The 21,997-nt window shown below is 41.8% G+C and overlaps 1 protein-coding gene across 1 annotated transcript in view; it reads left to right on the forward strand.

Moving 5' to 3' along the window:
* The window catches only part of LOC310871202 (cadherin-12-like), a gene marked incomplete at its 5' end in the record, with an annotated part of 172,749 nt that overhangs the window by 82,474 nt on the left and 68,278 nt on the right, over positions 1 to 21,997 (forward strand). Inside the window, one exon of the mRNA XM_083782693.1 lies at positions 10,562 to 10,911. Within this exon, the coding sequence (XP_083638819.1) occupies positions 10,562 to 10,911 (350 nt within the window). The remainder of the gene's footprint in view (positions 1 to 10,561; positions 10,912 to 21,997) is intronic.

Raw genomic sequence — 21,997 nt, forward strand, 5'->3', positions numbered from 1 at the left:
AGATTATGCAGAAAACTTCTTCCCTACACACATACACACACACACACACACACACACACACACACACACACGCATGCACACACACGACATAATCACAGGTACACTTTTTCACTCTCCTGTATGCATAAGTTACTGCTAACATGAACACTGGACTTTCGGGACTTTGTGTTCCTGCATGCATAGAGGTTCACTCATTATTTTCTCGGGTAGCATTTATACGCCGTTGGCCTCTTCAGTTTAGTCCAAGTGCAATTCAACTTAAATTGGTGCATTGGTTCAACTACAGTATAAAAGCATTTTCTTTTTGCTGTGAAGAACAAAAGCAGGCACTTCATTATTCCAAGATCTTATATGGTCTTTATAAGTGAAAACCACTGAAGTTTGACCGGAAAATGCCTGGCATCTATAATGAAACGATAAATAAACAAGCCCACTTAAGCAGCCTAAGAACTCACACACCGTTACGAAAATGATATGAAGCTCAAAACTAATATATACTTGATGCTTTGTTTATACAGGTTGAAGCCTTTATTCACAGTGAAGAAATCAGCCTCGTTCCGAAAGAATAAATAAGTCTATTTATTGCAGTGACTCATGACACTAATAGGCTAACAGTTCAAAAATACATGTTTTCATGGGCTTATCAATAGCATGGGGACAGAGTGGCATTCCCATGCACCGCCATTCCGACTACGTCGCTTCTGCTTGTGGTTAGGGTTGGGGTTAGGGACAGGGATAGTATTGGTGCGCAACCAATAGCATGAATCACATGTGGATCTAAACGAACACTTTTATTTTACTCTGTCATTTCTCAACCGTTTTGGATGGACCCCCCCCCCCCCCCGGGCCGAACCGCACCAGGCCCCTGGGCGTGTTCCTGGGGGTCTAGAAGTTCCGGGGACCCCCCCACACAAAGTTGCACCACTCAGTTCACCCGAGTGATTTTTTTTGTTTTGCTGGGGGTTTGGCAAATGTGTTGAGAGAGTATCGTCGGTGCATTATCCCACTGCTCATGAGTGGCTCCGTGGTTCCACTCCCATGTGATAATATGGCTATGTAGAAAACGTGTTGTGACACTGTCCTGGGGACAGAGCGTTTCTGTCCTCTCTGTAGAATGTCACTTACTGTTATCTCAGCCACAGATACACAATGATCCACTAAGAGGCTGTAATTGCACCTCTGAAGATATTACAGTGAGTGCCTCCACTGTGTGTGTGTGTGTGTGTGTGTGTGTGTGTGTGTGTGTGTGTGTGTGTGTGTGTGTGTGTGTGTGTGTGTGTGTGTGTGTGTGTGTGTGTGTGTGTGTGTGTGTGTGTGTGTGTGTGTGTGTGTGTGTGTGTGTGTGAGCGAAAGTGTACAAATTAAGCACATTAGTTCATGCAGGACACAGGGGTACATGATACGCCTCCAGCTAATCAGCTGTCATACCGATTGTTGGTGTTTCTAATCAGCCACACTTATCTAGGCAGCAAACTCAGTTCATAACCACAACAAGGCGGTCCATTTCAATTATGGCCGCTTATTATAGATCTAGTTGGTTATGATTCCATTGCTGCCACACACTACTACTACTGCTGTTGTTGCTGTTGCTGCTGCTGCTGGCATCAATGTGCCTCCACCACCCCAGACTCCACCTTCTAATTAGTTTAAAAGTTAGTTTAAAAGTTAAAAGTGTTAAAAGTTCAAATTAAGTTAAACTTATGTCATTTTTATGGCTCTATACACTGAAATTCAATGTTAGCATGGCTCTGAAGTTAAACTGAAATTCAATGTTTTGCATTATATGGCTCATGTTAAACTGTCTTGCTGTGGGTGTGGTCTTGTATACCCATGCAGGGCAGCCAGTTTCTTCATTGCATTCCCTGATTTAGCTTAGCATGCTGCTTGCTTAAAGGAGAATTCCATACTAGAAGGCTTTCTTACCTTTATTTGTAGTTGTAGTTGTTACGTCCCCACCAAAGAGGTTATTTTGTGCAAAAGCGCATTATTGGCTATTTCCCCTACCGTAAGCCCTCAATGAATTGCATTGAATTGAATGGGGCTATGGGGTGTTGTGCTAATTCGCTTATTTCCATCGCTCAAAAATATTTTTTTTTAATATATCCTCTCTTCATAATGTAAATAGTATCCCAAGTGGCTTATAGATAGATATAGATCTTTATTTGTCATTGCAACGTGTACAACAAAATTAAAAGTGCCAACCAATCAGTGCATTATATCACAAAAACAACATACTGTACAAGCTAAAACAAAACACACATGCCTCCTTTTTATTGCACAACCCCAGCAGCACTAATGCACAAACATGTAATTTCAGCTGTTATCGCACAACAAACCCTTATTGTACTTATGATAGCAGAGAAAACTAAAATGTGTCGCAGCAACAGATCATTTTTTAGCAGCATTGAGTGCAACTACCGCTGTGGGATAGAAGCTGTTACTGAATCTGTTGGTCTTGGACTTTATCACTCTGTGCCGTCTGCCTGATGGCAACAGTTCAAACAGTGAGTGAGCGGGGTGGGAAGTGTCTTTCATAATGTTCAGAGTTTTTTATGACAGCGGTCTCTGTGTAGTTCTTAGTGTAGGGGAAATAGCCAATAATGCACTTTTGCACAAAATAACACCTGGACCTCTTTGGTGGGGACGTAACAACTACATGGAATTCTCCTTTAACCCTAGAACACACCCGACAATTCTATTTTTGTCATTTTCATAATGTTGCTGATGTCTGAAGTGGGTGGGTCTTTCACTATACCTTCCTGATGCGCAGTAACATCATAGAAGGTAGGTTTGTTTCCCCACATATCTGTTTTTTTTCTACAGGCAGGTGTTTTGGTGAATTTCTGTACTTCAATATTATTTTGATGAGAAATATTTGTTATGGAATATATTACATTGGGTAAAATATACCCTGGTTCATTGATGGTTTGACAAAAGTTACATTTTGTGTTCTAATTCAGGAAACATCTTAGTATAACTGACTGAATGTAACCAAATGGCTCGTAGTTGCATTTTTAAATTGATAAATTATTTAATTATGTATTTAATGTGTATAGGGATGGGTGATACACAGGGATGGTACAGTAATATTGTACACCATAATACCAGTTTTCAATCATTCCAGTGATTATGAAACAACACAATATTGTGATGCAAGTATGAGCAACTTGCATCAGTGGCTCCACATCATGCTATAATTTGATCATTAGTTGCCAGGCAACCAATTGATTTCGCTATGGATCTAGACTAGACTTTTTCCAGCAACTCTTGTCCCTGCATCTCGTTTAGTTACTTAATCAACTAACAAGATAAAGTACTTCCAAGTAATGGAAAAGTAGTAATTAAAAACCAAAAGGAAAGAAAAGACTGGGTAAAGAACTGAAAGGGAGTGTGGGACCTTTAGTTTGACTGCATCAAACAGTGTATTTGGGGGATCTATGCCTCCTGGCATAGATGTGCTCCACTGAGCTCTGACACCTTTATCGTTGTTGTGCCGTGGTGGCACAGAAGGGTCCAGCCATCTACATTAGTGGTTCTCAACAAAGTGTTTAATTGCATGGTGCCATTTTGTATCTTTGGGAATCTACACACGCGCTACGTAAAGCGTCCATTCGGTTCCCTCGGTTTGATTGGCTTTGGAGCGGAGGGAGATGCAGCTCCCATAAAAGGCGACGAGGCAGTTGGTCAGGACGCCCTCGGTGGTGCTGTTGCATAAACGTCCTGACGATGCATTGCAGGGGCTCACGCTGAATGGATTCAACCCAGTGAGGCGGTGCAGGCATGGCTGTGCATGTTTTGCCCTACAGCAGGGGTGGGCAACTTTGACCATGGAGAGGGCCACTATACAGTAGTTCCACACTCACTCCAGAGGGCCACATTGCATTATACTGTCGTAGCCTAATAGCAAAATAGACGATCTACAAGCTTTGTATGCAGTGATTATATCAGATCAGCTATTTTTGCTGTATTTGAATTGAAATCCCGAATACTTTTTTTGCTTTTTTTTATTGGAATCCTGAAAAGTATCATTTGTATTTATGTAATGAATGAATGAATGAATTAATTAATTAATTAAATTTACCCATTGATTAATGTGCTGCAGTCGCCACCACTAGATTTCATTCATTTGGCCTCTGCAGGCCAACGAGTACACTGATCACATGACCCCAACAATCAATTCAGTTCAACACAGAAGATATTTTTTTCTTATTTCCACACAACAATGATATAGTATGTTGAAAATGGGTGGTATTCCCCTGCAATGGGTTAAATTATCATGACCGTCTTTATTGTGATAACATATTTATTTATCATGATAGTCTATATTGCGGCCATCCCTATAGTATGGCTTTATGATGTATATAGTATGCCTTATATACATGTAGTTTGTATACTGTGTGTAACCCTGAATATTACAAATACACTTGGTGGGCTGAAGCAGGCTTTGGTTTGGTGGCTGGGGTGTGGGCTTTAGTTGGTTTGGTGGCTGGGGTGTGGGCTTTAGTTGTTGGGTTTAGTTGGTGGGCTGAAGCAGGGTTTGGTTTGGTGGCTGGTGTGTGGGCTTTAGTTGGTGGGCTGAAGCAGGGTTTGGTTTGGTGGCTGGGGTGTGGGGTTTAGTTGGGTATGGAGATGAGAGGGGTGTGGGGTCTGGGGTCTGGGGTTTGGGGTCTGGGGTGTGGGCTTTAGTTGGGTATGGAGATGAGAGGGGATGAGCAATGAGAGAGAGACATGGGTCAGGCAGATCCCATACAATCATTCATCACTCACAGTCATGTGGGACATTCAATGTAAAATACACACTGTACAGGGTACTGGTTTCATGCTTTGTTTTTACTGTGTGAAGACAGAAACCTGTATATGAAAAATGAACGTCTGCTAAAGGTGAATAGACCTTTTACTCTATTAACCAGGAAAGTGCCTGTGCCATTTTAGATTTTTGCCATGGCTATGAAGAACATCTGCTATAGAGCACCAAAGTCTGACGTCAAGTCAGACTTTGGAAGGCTGGAATGGCTTAAGGTTGACGACAGAGTACAGCATCTTGCAATGGGTTTGGTCCACAAGATTCACTACACCAAGATACCCATGTACCTGTCTACATACTTCCTTAATGTCAACAAAGTTCACACCCACAACACCAGAGGGAGTGCAACCCAGATTCAGCACAAACAAGGGACTAAATTAATTTTGCTCCTATGCCACCAAAATGTGGATTGCCCTACCAACAGCCAATAAGACATACAAATCCCTTGACTCCTTCAAAACCGCTCTCAAAGGGCACCTACGGACCGCTGCAATTCGAAACTGCCCCCCGTAAAATCAGAATCCACCCCACCCCCTTTCCCCCTTACTGTATATGCTTCTTTTTTCTTTTTAACTCCTTTTTTAAATATAGAAGTGTATATTTGTACGTCTCTAAATGTTCTGATGAATTGAAAAAGTTGGACCCTATTGTAAACGAGTGTAATGCTTTATCAGTGTGTCGTCCAGTAACAGTCTTTGTATTGAGTTGTGCTTTCATGTGAAATGTACCCATTCTGCAAAAATAAATACTTCAATCAATCAATCAATATTTCTCCTGCTAGGCTAGAGAATAGAGAGTAGATTACATTTTATGGCCCTATTTTCGCATATATTTTCGTATAATTTGTAATTTATATTATTGTCTTTTATTTTCAGCTCCTTTGTTCACATTTTCTTTCCAGTAACCTTCTATCACATTGCATTAATAACAGTTCAGTCAGACAACTCACGAATAGAATTAACCAATATTTATAATAGAATGAGAATAATAAAGTGTGCATATGATATTTGACTTTGGCTCTGCTGCATTTTCCCCCTGCTCGGCACGATTAACCACCATCATAAAACATTAAGAGCAGGGAGATAGATATAGAGTCAGACACACATTTGGGCATGTACAACTTCCTGGTCTCAACTGAGCATGTTTCTTTCCTTCCATGGAGCACCATGGAGCAACATGGCGTCTCCCGTATGGTCTTCGCGTCTCGTCCTCTTTAGACAGTCCTTGATAACAACGAGGAACCATTATGCAGAGGAAGGCACGAAGAGCATGCAGTCTAGTGAGCTTAAGTAGCCCGCCCAATTGGTCAGCGGATTACCCATCAGCGAATGACGTGTGGGACTTGCACACACTTACACCCCCACATAGTAATTCATGCAGCATGTTAACCCCTTGAGTATAGTATGCGCCTTTGAGCACTGCATGAACCCCCTCGAGTGTATCTGACTGAACTAACTCTGCAAGCTACTTATCATTTCAACAAGGGACTTCAGGTATTCACAGTAGGAGGCTTCAGTTGATTATCATTATACACTCTCCCCATTAAAGTGACATGCATCAACAGACACCACGTATTGGATGATATTGCATAGTGAAGCGATGGTTTCAGATGATCATTAGGACAAAATGTTCTCAGCACCTTCATGCAGAAACCAATAATATATATAATATTATGAGATATGAGTTTCACTAATGCTCTATCTAAAATGCATGTGGAGCCAGAGCCTCTGGTGGCTAGTGATATGGATTTTTACGACGTGATTCACGTGAAGCTAAGCTCCGGTGGACTCTGGTTCAATTTAACTGGCTTATGGTTGGAGCGTGTGTGTGTGTGTGTGTGTGTGTGTGTGTACGGTGTGTGTGTGTGTCATGCGCACTGTGCCCACTGTGCCCCGAGTGTGGGTGCGCAGGTTAACCACCTGTTCAGAAATCTTAGCTCTATAATACCCTGCCCCGGTCAGGGGGTCTGTCGGTAAACACCCTCTCTCACACAATAGCTCTTCTGATGCCCGTCTGCTCTACGCTCCCCCCTGGCTTCCACGTTTGGCTCCATGGGTGACAGGACTATCGGTGCTGCTGGTCCTCTAAACTCTGGAAGGTTCTCCCTGAGGGTCTCAACCAGTCTACGTGTTGTTTCTCTTTTTTCAGAGGCGCTAACCGCTACAACCTTTTGTCAGTGATGCGTGGAAAAAGTACTCACACTTTTTTTTTGCTGGGGAATTTATTCTGAATAAAGGCTTTAGAGTGCCAAACAGATGAGGCAGATTTTACTCTGAAAAGCCACGCTTTCCACCCCCCCCCCCCCCCCCCCAAAAAAAAAAAAAAAAAACGGGGGGTGAAATGTGAAACTGTTTAAATCTTCAAATGAAATGATGCACTGTGCACTCATAATTCATAAATAATGTTATGTTATGAGCTGGTCCAGCTGGCTCCATTTATTGTTTTTTATTCATGTAACTTCCGGTGCGAGATTTGGCTCCCATGAAAGTGTCATGGCGCAGCACAGTCACATTACCATGTCACTTCCTTTTCTAATCTTCCTTCCTAACAGCCCCTGGATTTTAGCGATCGCGCTTTATATCATTTAAAAGGACCTAAAGACGTATCAACTGTCCACACATCCTGGGCCTCCTATACGGGTGTAATTATGAAGACGTGTGGCCACGTCCTGGCCACAAAAATAGCCGATTTTCTCGTCTACAGATATGACTTGAATTCCCCATTCACTGTCAGTGGGAATTTAATCTTTGTGTAGGACAAAAATATACACTATAGCTGAATATAGGAGGGGTTGGCGCCCTTCAAATAATACTTGAGTGGCCCAGGCCGTAGCGTAACGGTCTGGGCACCGGACTGGTAATCCAGTCGCAGTGTGCCGCGGGTTCGACTCCCGGACCCGACACGGCCTTTACTGCATGTCATCCCCCCATCTCTCTCCCGTTTCCTGTCAGCCTACTGTCTGTCCCTTCAAAAATCAATAAAAGGCGTAAGCCGCAAAAAAATATCTTAAAAAAAAAAAAAATAATAATACTTGAGTAAAAGTACAAAAGTGGTACCAAAATGTACTAATTGTGCAGAATGTTCCGTTTCACACGTTCAAGATTTATACAAAAATCTTTTGAAAATAGACGATCTGCCAGCTCACAATGTGATGCATTGTGACTTTAGTGCGTTTTGTAATAATAATCCAAATCTACAAAGTAACTAGTAACTACATTTTCATATATAGACACTGGGCAGGGGGCCGGGTCCAGAGCCCGGGCAGAGGCCTTTTGGGGGCGGTTCTGGACAACCGTGTGTCCGACCGACTCGACACCGAGCACTGCAGCCCCTGCGGTGATATGTAACGCGTGTGTCGAATTTGAAGTTGGTGGGGAGAACGGTTGTCGAGTTAAGTGGATTACACACACAGACGCACATACACACAGACAGACGTACAGACAGACAGAGACTTGGTGCATTTATGGATTATTATTCAATCAATCAATCTTTATTTCAGAGCCAGGGAGATCAATATATTCCCACCCCCATCATGTGGTGTGTGTTTGTGTGTCTATATGTACACATTCTCATCATGATAAAAGGCACCGCTCACTTCACACAAGTGTGATTTCGTTCATCACAAATGAAAACACACTAAGCTTTTCGTTGAGCTTCTTACCCACGTAAGCCCTTTACTTGGTCACTGAAAATAGCGGATCTGCAAGCTTGATAGAGCTTCTAGATCTGCTATTTTCCGCAGAAATGCTATACAGATTATGTGGTTTAAGTGGCTAATGTGTAATTTATTTATTAATATTTAAGTTCTATTGAATGGCTTCTACTGTAACTTTGTAAAGTGTCCTCGGGAGTTACGGGTCCATTTTGGTCCATTTTTACTCTCATAGTTCTTTTACTATTTTATTGTGTGAGGAGGATGCATTATATATGCCTCATTTACTGATGAGTTGTATTTGTTGCCAGTTGCTGCATATACTGTAGTACAGTCTGTGCACTTACAAGTGAAAATTCACTCGTAAACCAGTACATTAATGTGTTGAGGAGAAAGCTTAATTACTCAAATAGGATTTGGGATCTTGAAATTTGATGCAACAGTGATAACACCGACAACAACCACTCATTCTGAAGTGCACCTCTCCACTTAACATTTCATTGAAATATTGCAATGCTCCACGACATTTCAGGTTATACGGTTGGCTGGGCTAAAGGCTCCCTGGAGAACTTACAAACACTTGCACGCACACATGCTTGCACACATGCTCGCACACACACACACACACACACACACACACACACACACACACACACACACACACACACACACACACACACACACACACACACACACACACACACACATGTATGTGTGGCACGCTGATGGCACTCCTGGGAGCCAATTTGTTCATCTCTCCTCTTGCGGTGCGGTGATCCATGACAGTCCGGGTGTAGGATAGTGCAAGGGTTCGGTACACGTGAAGGTCTTTTATCAGCTATACTGGGATAGGACATTTTGAGCCGCTATGGGATAAAATAGCATTATTTCCTCATGGCTGTGTACGATGATGAAACTGATTTCTTTACTTATGCTTGACTTGGCTTCATTCATACGCAGCAGAAGGGATGGAGGAATCATTTATTTGTTCCATGATACATGTTCCAAATATATTCAAGTGTTTCACAAGCCTTTTGCCAGCTAGAGTTTGGCGGATAGTGTATAATCGATGACTGCGGTGCTTGTGGGGAGTCGTTTTTGAAGTGTTTCCTGGCCCACAGGTCCTTATTCACGTGAAGACCCCACAAGAACCAGCCCATGACCCACTTAGAGCAGTGAGAGTCACAAGTAAATCTTAGGTGGGAGATTTCTTTGACCGTTCATAGAGGTGATATGGCTCTGGAGCAGGCTTTGCTCCTAGTTTGACTGACAACAAAATGGAGTGCAGACTTATGCACACATTGAGTTTTTGTCCATGTTACACTACAAACTAACATTGAGCATACTGTACACAACATACAAAACATTAGGAACATCTTACTCAGTTGCACCTGAGCGTTCAGCTCAGGTGCAGGTTAAGTTACTATGAAAACTTAAAACTCCAACTCCCCTTCATCAAAATTAAAAAGCATTACCTTGAAATCAAAAAGGGAGCATGTACAATAGATTTCACCTGTCTTTTGTGGAAATTGAATATGTATGTATACTCACAAGAGTAGATAGAAATAATGTTAATTCCACAGGCTGTAAGTTGTTAATAATGCCTTGCTATCTGTTGCTTAATACATACACTTTGTGTTCCTTCAGGTGGGAAAGCTGAGGCGAGACGAAGACGGAAGAGGGCAATAATCCTGGGTCTCCAGCGACGATCCCAAATGTTCACTGGGTTTTCCCCTCATATAGAGACCCAAACTGTATGCACAACCCAACCCCTGGATGTAAACCTCATCACTCACTGGATTCAAGCTAATTTCACCTGTGACATAGCCTTCTCAGCTTCCTATGTGCGGTATTAACTCTGTTACGCGCTACAATGCTTACCGATAACTTAAAAGTATACATGTCTAACCATCTAACGGAACCATACTAGAACCAAATCACTTGCCCCGATGCTTTCCTGCAGACCGGGTCCTGCTTTCAACACATGTCAGTTGTCTACCTGGAATTAGAATAGGTTTGTCAACCTGTTCCTGCCAACAGCTGCTGCCACTGCCACTGACGCACCCCGATGATCACACAGGAATCTCTCTTGCTTTTGCTGGCAGCCTCGTGTTTCCTGCTGGACTACAGTTCCCAGAACTCCCTGCGGCTCCCACATAGGATGAGCAGGAGGACCTATGAAAATGACAAGGGCAGAACTAAGGGGAGAGAGCCATCACTCAGAGATGGGATGAGAAATAGGAGCGTGGCACTAGGAGACGTGACCTTGGCCCACGGTAGGGTCGGAGCGAAGGGCGTGACGTGGCAGGTGGAGAGGTCAGCGCCAAGGATCAGGACGAGGTCAAGGAGGCACGGGGGCCGATGGCGGGGTCAGCGGGTCAAGAGAGGATGGGTGTGGAACCAATTCTTCGTCCTGGAAGAGTACATGGGATCTGAGCCACAGTACGTCGGAAAGGTAAGACTATCTCGTTGTTTTACACAGCAGCGGTTGGGGTAATGTCTGCACCCGTTTGATCTGCCATTGTTTCTGTACTGTAAGGTTCTGCTGTAATATAGTACATACACTGCTTATTACTTTCACACAAATAAATACATAGTCATTTTACATTCATTATAATCAAAGTAGTATATGCACTATACTTTTACAAAGCCAAGGTGTGTCAACTGTGAGTACTTTTGTCAATTGTGGTCAATTTCTCATACAGTAGGTAGTACATGAAGACATCAACAAACTAAATTTAAATCCATAAAGGTTAAGGTATTAAAAAAGGAGACGCCTATGCCTCGAAAGGATATAGGTACAGTACTGTAGCCTCCCGGGGGAGCTACTGTATGTATCTTGTTCCACTGTTTTATCATTGTATTATGACCCAATCCTGTCTCTTTTGATCGAGAGAAGGATCTTAGTCTCATGTTATTGATGTAGAACGGGTGCATGGTTGAAAAGGGCTCCATTTAGTCCACTCTTCACAGTATACAATAGAAAGGGCTGGACCCGGAATGGCCAATGCAAGGCAGTGGAAGGCCAATTTCAGGGGCTTAATGGCCCATCAGGCTCTCTTTACAGTATATGACATGTGCTCATCTTTCAAACCGTGATAGATTACATTAGGCCAAGCTGGGAGGAGGCCTGTAGCTTGGAGCCTTTTTTTTGTGTCAGTGAGTAATTGATCCGCATGGCACCTTTTTATCTACACAGGGTTATTTAAATCAGAGAGAGAGAGAGAGAGAGAGAGAGAGAGGGAGAACTCTGTATCTCTCTCTCAAGTCTTGATCAGTAGGTTGTACTGTACCTCTGAAGTCTTGCTTAGTAGGTTGTACTAGTACCTCTGGTTAACCTCTCTTTGTCAAGGGTTAGAGTTGAAACTGAGGAGGAGTTCTGAAGCCCCCCTCATTTCTTTGTTGTCTCACACTCCTCTCTGAAGGCCTCGCCTCCGGGATCGATAGGAGCGCGACTCAGTAATTGAAAACAACATCCAAGGGCATAAAGGACTGGCGTTTTCTGTGTGTGGAGAAAGTACACATCAGAGCAACGGGGGTGACTACTCAACACTCGCCGTGAGCAGAAAATAGAATTTTTCAAAATGGCTTCATGATTGTCCCGGACAGCTTTGAGGGTGCCGAGTAGTGAGGCATTCCAATAACCTCTAAAGTGAAACTGTTATTTGCCCTGGAGGAAGAGCAGAAGAGGACAATATCATTGTCACAGGGAGCTGGTGCACAGAGGTTATGATTGGCCGGTGAGACTGGGAGCCAACATGGTGTAGTGTCTCACAGTGGGGGATGCCTCCGTGATTCAAAGTGCTGCAATGTCACACCGCCGTACCCAGCTGCACCTGATGACACTGACCTGTTATGCTCCATCATTGCACAGTAGCCGCTTAGATAATGCTCACATATACTATAAAATCACTCCTATCCCCAGCTTACGTGGGTTTGTGTGAACACAGACATTGGCTTGTGATAGCGATGATTTGATTAGCTGAGCAGATAAAAGTGAGGGCAGAAAAGTGAAGACGGCAAAAGTGATTGGCCGGAATGACATTTGTGATGATTTGATTGGTTGAGCACGGAAATTTTGTCCCCACATGTCTCAATATTGGCCATTTACAATGAAAGGAGAAATTAGGTCAAATGTACGTCCGCCAAATATGACGTAAATTTGTGGCAACACAAACATTAAATGCCATGAAGGGAAAATGTACGTCATATGTAGACGAGCAAATCGGCTAACCAATCACATACTGTACATTCAGCTGTTCATGAGATGATGTATGATAAGAGCGCCCCTCACTTCACACGGTCTCTCTCTCTACGTCTCCAGTCATCTCGGTTCTCCATATAATCTGGCCAGCTCATTTGTGCTTTCTGCACCAGCATCTTTCTTTAGTACGTCCACGTAGGTATAGGTGTGGGACGTACTCTCGATCGATGCACGTGTTCTAATTTGTACTTTTGAATACTTAGGTAGAGTATATGCTTTTAGAAATACCTAGCAGTTAAAGATTTAACTGAGCAACTTTCACTTTCACTTTCACTTAAGTAATATTTGACCACGTTACTTTGGCTCAATTAAGTACTGTTGAGTACTTTATCCATTATTGTGTGTCCACTACTCTAAACTCTAAAGTACCATAGGCATATTTTACCGTAGCTCCATCAGCAGCATTCTGTTCAGGCACTGTGCTGATATTTCTTGGCTTTGACTGTGCAATTTCCGCAGCACCTCCTAATTATCCATTTTTAATACAGAAGGGAGGGCAGGAAAAGCATTTTGTCCCGGTCCAAATTGCATTCCATTCATTAGTTTGTGAGGGAAACCCGTATACAATCTCATACACAGCAGCAGATGGAGCGAGACCTGAGGATTGTAAATAGCAGTCATTACGCATGGGCCATTAGAAAAACTCTTTTCAAACCAGAGCTTCATCTACAGTACCTAATACTGCTATGACCAATTCAGCTCCTCTGTATGTTGTTCAGAAAAGATAGAGAAGTGATGTACATTTTGTATTCAACTTGGCATTGTTGTACATTAGTCAGTGCGCAATATGATTATATTATCGTTATGTTGCCAAATCACGACACTTTAGCAGAGACCAGACGCTTCACCTCTGAGTAAACATTTGGTGACGCTGGCATGGAAAATCATGGAACAAAAATGTTCAAAAATAGCAGATGTACAAGTTTGCATTGTGACACGCTGTGAGCTTACATCTGCTATGTTTGAATAGCCAATTCCAAAATCTAAAATGACACAGATGCTTTCCCGGTTTGAATCGCTCAATATAACATAATTAAGCAGAACCAAGCTCTAGCATGGGAGGCTATCTGCCTTGACTGATCAACACAGTGTTTTCCTGATAATGTTTCTCATGACGTAACAGTAGTTATTGCAGCAGTAACCCTTTTATTATTTTTTTCTGAAAATGTCAATCTACGTAAACATGAACATAATATGCTGGAAAAATCTTTGTGCATGCAGAGCTAAAGTTTTGGCTGTAGCAAAAAAAAATTAAATGGTTTATTAGAGATTGATAGTGTGCCATATCTCACTGTGCTCCTCAGTTTTGTCTGTCATGATAGACTTTTTTTTTTTTGTGTCTTTTTTTCATCAAACCGGCTGTAGCTTGAATGGACCAGCCCAAAGCCACGTCCAAATTGCATTCCAAAAAGTATTAAGAGGCGCTTTTCTGAAAGCCGGGGCTTGCCAGCTGGGATGTGTGGATGGACTAAACGTTATAGATTTACTTGCCAGCAGGACATTGAAGGATTCAGGTCCACCAAACCTGCTGCCGAGGCAGAAAAGCATTTTTTTTACTTTAGGGGTGGGCTTCAAACCTCCTTTGGACAGAAAGCGAAAAAGTTAATGCATGAAAGAGAAAATAGACAGTGTGAACCGTTAAGCCTTGTCAGTTGGTGTTAACTGTGGTTTATGCAGATGCAGCACCTGCCTATTATAAAATTCATTTTACAGATTTGTGAAAGTGGTATTGTTTAGGCATCTGGGTGTTATCAGGTAAAGGACAGTGAAATGGTTAAGATTGGACAGAGAGCTCTTTATTTGAGTAATGTAGAGATGCAGATGTAATTGTTTCTATGGAAATTATCAATGTCCTTGTGGTTGTTCCCTTTTAATTACGGCCAATGATTTGGTCTGTCAACACCAGCTGTATCGGTTCCGCTGCTGTGTGTCAAACTTACAGACCAGTACTTTGCACTGCCGATAAACATGAATCCTTACTGCCCTCAAACTAGAGCCCAGAGTGCAGAAAATGGCTATACTGTAGAAGTCCTACACTGTTTTAAACATTTCATTGTTTTGGTGCCTCCCTTCTTCAAATTGCTGTCCATCTAACCTGCCAAATTGTGTGAGCCATAAGGTTGCCCTAGTGGCATATTGGGCCTTCCTTCTTCAAATAATGTTGCCCTATAGTGGCATAAGGTAATGATTTAGCTCACAGCCTTGCTTGTCATCCCCTATAACACGTCTTTCCTGGAGTCTCTCCCATTATTCTCTGTCTCTCACTCTCTATCACTTTTCTTGTTACAGTAGGGCAGGCTATTATTGTGATGCATAGCAAGAAAGGGCCTAATTATTGTTTATGACTGTGGACCTTGCTATTCTGTCCTGTTATCATGAGCTCATTTCACACATGGGAAATGATGCGTAGACTGCGAGCTAGTTCAGGCAGGTACACTCGAGAGGTGAGAGAGGGTGAGAAGTTCAGTCACACGAACTTTCTTCGCCTCAAAAGGGGGGGTAACCACCTGTCAGTGGGGAGTGTTGGCTGATGAGTGAATATCAACATCCTAATACATCCTAATACTGGGGGGTCAAATCGTGACAGGCAATTCCTGCAGTCAAAAACACTTTGTTTGAAATAGACACTCATGCTTTCCAAGGTGTGATTTGGGGTCCTAAGGATGAATACAAAATGTATATCGACATCGTAAAACAAAAATGTTGAATTGTGGGTTTGAGCTCACATGCCCTGTTGATGTAAATCAAAAGGGGGGGGTAACTACCTGTCAGTGGGGAGTGTTGGCTATAGGAGGAGGAGTAGGACTAAGGCCCTATACGTCCTATCTGGGGTGGGGGGGGGGGGGGTACTACCCGTCAGTGGGGAGTGTTGGCTGATGAGTGAATATCAACATCCTAATACTGGGGGGTCAAATCGTGACAGGCAATTCCTGCTGTCAAAATATGACCCCCAAGTCAAAAAACACTTTGTTTGAAATAGACACTCATGCTTTCCAAGGTGTGATTTGGGGTCCTAAGGATGAATACAAAATGTATATCAACATCGTAAAACCAAAATGTTGAATTGTGGGTTTGAGCTCACATGCCCTGTTGATGTGACTCAACAGGGCACCAACAGGGCATTCAGCCTCTGTATAGCAGAGGCTGAATGCCAAGATCAAATATAATATTCACACTTTTATAAATAAAATGTTCTTATTTAAGCTATTATTGGTCTCAATCTATTTAGTTATCTGCCTGAACTAGGAGTTTTTTTACTTCCAGTAGCTCTACCTTGTTGAGAAAAAGAAAGAGAGAGATGTGTAAATGGAACAGCAAGGTCACCTGGGCGCCACCTGGGAGCAGAATGCCACCCAAGCTCTTTGCCCTCCTTGGTGCCCTGTGTGGCATATGAGGGCAGACCAGGTGGGCAAGAGTCAACAAGGCCCCTTGATTAAACACTTAACCCAGATTAAGACCTGAGGCTGATTCTAAAAATATTTCTTTTATAAACCGTTTTTCTGAAAAAACGTATGTTGCTACAGTATATCGTTGGTGCTCAAACCTTTTTGTATTTTCTTCCAGGGACCCACAGATGCAAAGATTTAAGTTAAAAAGGTTTGCTTTAAAAAATGTCACGGTTAAAAAATGTAATAAAATGCAGCTCTACAAGATCTATGAGCTTGTATCTGTTATTTTTTATTTTGAATAGTCAAAGTATATGCTTTTATAGATGCTTTCTCGGTTTTAATGGGTTAAATACTTACAGTAAACCCTACACTGCGCAAAAAGCATGGAATACGGATGTGTATATTACAGGAAACTCCCGTTAAACTTTCCAACAAACTCCGGTAAACTCCCGAATTGTACCATCAGTCATCACACCTGTATATTACCGTATATTAACTGTATATACGTCTTTCAGGCTAGACTGCCTATATGTTTAAAGTTACCTTTGAACAGTCAGTGCACCGATAGCTGAGTTGCTTGTCATGAAAATCCACTTTAAAACAGTGTAATGGTTGTAGTGTAGAAAAGTATTCCATAGCCTGGGCAGTGCACGGCTACTTCTGCACACCGGCGCCACAGACTTTTTGCGATGACGTCATTAAAAGGCGTCTCATATCCCATTCTGTCTGGTGGATTGCCTGTATGATTTAAAACTGATTAAAAAACGTGGATTAAACAATGAAAACATAACTCGGGCAACTCGTAGGGAAAGTGTTCTAATATTAATTAACTCGGGCAACTCGTGAATAGAAGTCAAAATGTTAATGTACTTCTGTGGTAGACTACTTTAGCAGACAGTTATGCAGTACATCAACGGTGGGAGTGTGAGACAGAGTGTCAGACAAGTATAACACCCACAACAACAGCCTTCTTTTATGAATACAAAAGTAGACAATGTTTTGATTTAATGTACCTGTTGTTGGACATAAAACTTGCTGGATCTTTCTTTTTGTCAATGTTTCTGCAGCATTGTCATTTTAAGAGGTGGCTGTCCTCCAGAAAAGTACCACATATTAAGAGCAGCAAGCTGCAGCGTCATGTCAAGTACCTCTGTGTGTGATTGGTAGCCTACACAGCAGAAATAAACTATATTATTTGAAAATGCAAAAGCTATTGTTTTATACACCTATTGCGCCAAAGTTGTCTCTTTGGAAGCATATCAGTTAGTTATTAGTCCAACTTGTCTAACGACCTACAAGCCCACAATGTGTCGAGATGCACTGCATTGGGGGTTTGTATTCGGGTACGTAAGAATGGGGCTCCAGTAAAAAAGGTTAGGAACCACCACTATGTTAGATCAATAGGAATTTTGAAAGAAATAAACAACACATATTAATTCATGGCCTGGCAAGATTAAAATAACGCTGCACTGAACAACGTGCTTTGACTTCAGGAAGCCTTCGTGAGGGTGGCAAATAATTGCTTTACATTTAATTTGAAAAATGTAAGCAGTTGCAGCAACATGCGTGACCTCTGTTGGACAATGCTGACACGCCATTTTTATTTGATTAATCACTCACTTCACTTTTTCCCAAGGTCACTAGGAAACCATAATGTTCCCAAACACCAGTATGGTGTCTTCTGGTTCTGTATTGAATAGCCTATAGATTCTTATACAGTATGCATCAACCATACAGATGGTTCTGGATTGAATAGCCTATAGATTCTTATACAGTATGCCTCAACCATACAGATGGTTCTGGATTGAATAGCCTATAGATTCTTATACAGTATGCATCAACCATACAGATGGTTCTGGATTGAATAGCCTATAGATTCTTATACAGTATGCATCAACCATACAGATGGTTCTGGATTGAATAGCCTATAGATTCTTATACAGTATGCCTCAACCATACAGATGGTTCTGGATTGAATAGCCTATAGATTCTTAACCATACAGATGCTGGCTGGGCTGAATCACATATTGTTGTGGATAATGTCTGTACGGCTACCCTACCCAAATCATGTAGGGTTTGGTAGGTATACTTTGTCATTTTCATGTGGAAAACATGTACAGTATGTTCAAAAGGGTTACATTTCAGGAAATATTTTTTAAATGCACAGACAGATGCCCTATTGTGTCCCTATTTTGGGCATGCCATATAGGCGTAGATTGATTTTCAGAAATATGTAGATATACAAACGTCACCAGCCACCACCACTATGCAATGCGTTGTGTTGTGAGCTTGTAGGTTGACCTTTTTCTACTTTTGTGTGACACTGTCATACACTACAACAAAGTGTAAAATAAGGCATTCATAAAATAAATACCTAAAAGATCAAAAGATGGCTTCCGGTAATATTATGTATGCATACAGTATGAAAGAAAGAAAGAGAGAGAGAAAAAGAGAGAAAGAGAGAGAAAGAAAGAAAGAGAAAAAACTTGTGTAATGTTACTAAAGCTAGGTTAAGACAACATCTTAACCTATTTGCATTCCATCTCTGATATGCAGCTTGGCAGTGCAAAACGTCATTGAAGATGGTCGTGTGTTGAATAAAATATCAAAACTCAAAACCTTGAAAGCTATTCTTCCATCTCATGCACACCTGTAAGAGAATCTTTTCTTTACATTGAGGAGGACAGATGCACTGTACCATGACAGTACACACACACACACACGCATGCACGCGCGCACACACACACACACACACACACACACACACACACACACACACACACACACACACACACACACACACACACACACACACACACACACACACACACAGAGAGAGAGGCAGTATGCTGAGAATATATACAGTATTGCTCAGTAGAGGATGGCACCAGCATTTCTCTTTTATATAGCTGGTCATCTGACTGCTTGTATAATTCATGAGCAGAATTCCATCTATCCTGAGTGTATGTACGCACTAGGGTCTGGCCATGTAACATCATGAATGCAAGATCACATCCCTACAATCAATCTACCTCTCTCTCAATCAAAGTTTTTTCTCTCTGGCATTTTTACTCGCCTATCTAAGGCAAGGGGGTGTTTGTTTCCTTTGTTTAATGAGGGCCTGTAACGCCCTTGAGAGAGACTGAGACTGTAACAGTGAAGGACTTTGAGGCTTTGTGGGCAGCGGTGGCATGAAGCCTAGTTCAAACCAACGCCTTATGACATGATGAAACCGCTTTCAAGGATTGCAGAGAACATTTGCAGCGGTCTGAGTCACATACCGTTGGCTGCTTGAGTCACAAGAGATTCAACTTGTTGCATCACAAGCAACAAGTTGCAATGCATTTATGATGACACAAACCTAATGCTCACATTGTAACGCTCTCTATCTCTCTTTTCTCTCTCTCTCTCTCTCTCTCACACACACACATAAATGTGCATAAAAAAACACCCTCACAGTGTATTATGTATGTATTATGTTCAAGAATACACATACAGTATGTAATTTAAAGCTGGGGTGCCATGGTTTTTTGTACTTTTTCTGTTGTTCATGTGTCTATGGAGTTTACATTCCTCCCCCTGGTGTGGTTATAATGTCTTCCCTATATGTATTTTTGGTTTCTCCCTGAAAGCTGAAAGCTTTTGAGTCTTATCACGTTTTAGGTGTGAAAAAATCACGGCACCCCCTCTCAATTATACAAAAGAAAGGTTGTGGCCCTTCACTCTCTTCCTTCCTCTCCACTTCCTCTCTCTGTCTTGTAAAATATACACACAAATGATGAACCTGTGGGTATGTCCTTTGTACCGCACCTACAGTGTACAGTATGCCTGAAGCGAATTATGCACAGATAGATTGATTGATTGATTCTTTATTGCAGACTCAGGGGAATCCATATCACAGTACAGAACAGCAACACAATAGATAAGAAGATAATAATATAGAAAGAAATATACAATAAAAAGAGTTCCACCATATTCAGTTTCGAACATACAGACAAGTTTGCCAATGGTTCCACAGTCTGGAGGAGAACCTGACAGAACTACGTATCGGGTTAGTGATGACATTAATGATGTCATTTACTGACTCAGATACCCTACACATGAATTTATACATAAGATTGCGTAGCACTACAAAAACAAAAACATACTCTTTGCACCTTAATCTCATATACAGTACAACATGCTGATATTGTTTTTGCACATTCAATGTAGACTCCATGTACAGGTAGACAAAACAGGAAAGGGCGCACACCAGTGTTTGATGAGGTTCTGGCCTAAGGCAGTAAACCAGTATAAATAAGAAAAAGGCAGCACACTCGTGGCCACGATGCTTTATATGTATTGACAAGAATCCAACGTTTCGACCTAGGGGCTCTTCTTCAGGGAATGAACAGTACATCATACTGTACATGCTGCTATGTTCATGTGAACCTCATGCACTACATACTGTATACTCACTATACTGTATGGATATGCTATACAGTATGTGCATAATATACGTAAATATATTTAGCTTGATTTGTTTGAAACAACAGAGGTGCACCGTCTAAACCAGACTTGTGGAGCGCTGCAAAGTCCGCCGAGTTATGTCCTGATAGGAAGAGAATTGTATGTACTCAATATGTCCCCCCAGTCAACATGTGCCGTCGTGGGTACCCCCTTCCAGTCCAACGTTTAACGTTTGGTCAAATCTGTCCCATAAGAAGTCACCCGTTTTCCGCCTTGGAAGTGAGAATGTGTTGTAAATAAAGGTTAGAGGAATGCACTCGTGGCGAAAAGGTTCCTGGTTCGATACCTCAGAGCAGCAGGAACAATCTGGGTGAGAAAGAGATTAATTAATGAAAATCAACCAATATCAACCAGTAGATTACTTATAAAGACGATGCAATTGAGGGATGCGATTAGGAAACTCGGAGACTTGGTCGCATTGTCCGACTTTTGCTAACTCTAACCCTAACCTCAGTCTTAACCGTCCACGTAAGCCCCCTCATATCAGTCTTAACTGGCCACGTACCGTAAGTCTGTTTCACCATGTTTTCGGCGACAGTAATTTTACTTTCATGTTTCCTAATCACAGCCAGTACTGTAGGTGCCAGTAGAGCCTACAGGCTCCATTGCATCTTCTTGATAAGTAATCTACTGGTTGATATTGGTTGATAACATTAAAAAAAAAAAAAAAAAAATCAGTAATTCTCCTCTCCTGAAAAGTTAGTCTTGCCTCCATGACTGTCTCTGTATCAAAGAGAGTCACATTTATACAGTCCTATACAGTCGAAATTTAACATTCAGTAAGGCAACAATCTCCAGACTCCAAAGTCAAATCTACCACAATAAATATCTCACATCTCTTACTGACGGCATCACATTCACAGCCATCATTTATTTCAATTCCGGTGAAAAATGAGCCTGACGTTTCTGGCCTTTGGAGGACTCAGCAAAGTATAAAGAGGAATTATGCGTTTTCCAAACTTTTTGATTTATGTCCATTGTTCACAGTTACACTCTCGTCGCTGTTTGGTTCACATTTTCTGGGCTTTGCATTGTGTATTTCTTTATGATAGTTGAACTCTCTCTTGACATTTTTTACAATGTTGAAATGATGGACGACACAACATTTTGTGGGTTTTCACTGCAACAACTGCACTGAGTCAGAAGCATTACAGTTGCATACAGTAAGAAACTGTAATGTGAAAGGTAGTTAAAATCATTATAGTAATAATAAGTACTAAAGGTGCTATCGATAAATGTCCAACGAGTACTTCTGTGGGTGTCACAGTTCATCATATGCCAGTTTCTCATGGCAATAATAGATGATGTACAAGCACAATGTGCCGCATCGCATATGCATATCAGGGTTATGACTATATGAGTTTGACAGCTGAATATCA

This window comes from Protomyctophum parallelum (genome assembly GCF_964188405.1).
Source record: "Protomyctophum parallelum genome assembly, chromosome: 14".
In the NCBI taxonomy this organism is placed as follows: Eukaryota; Metazoa; Chordata; class Actinopteri; order Myctophiformes; family Myctophidae; genus Protomyctophum; species Protomyctophum parallelum.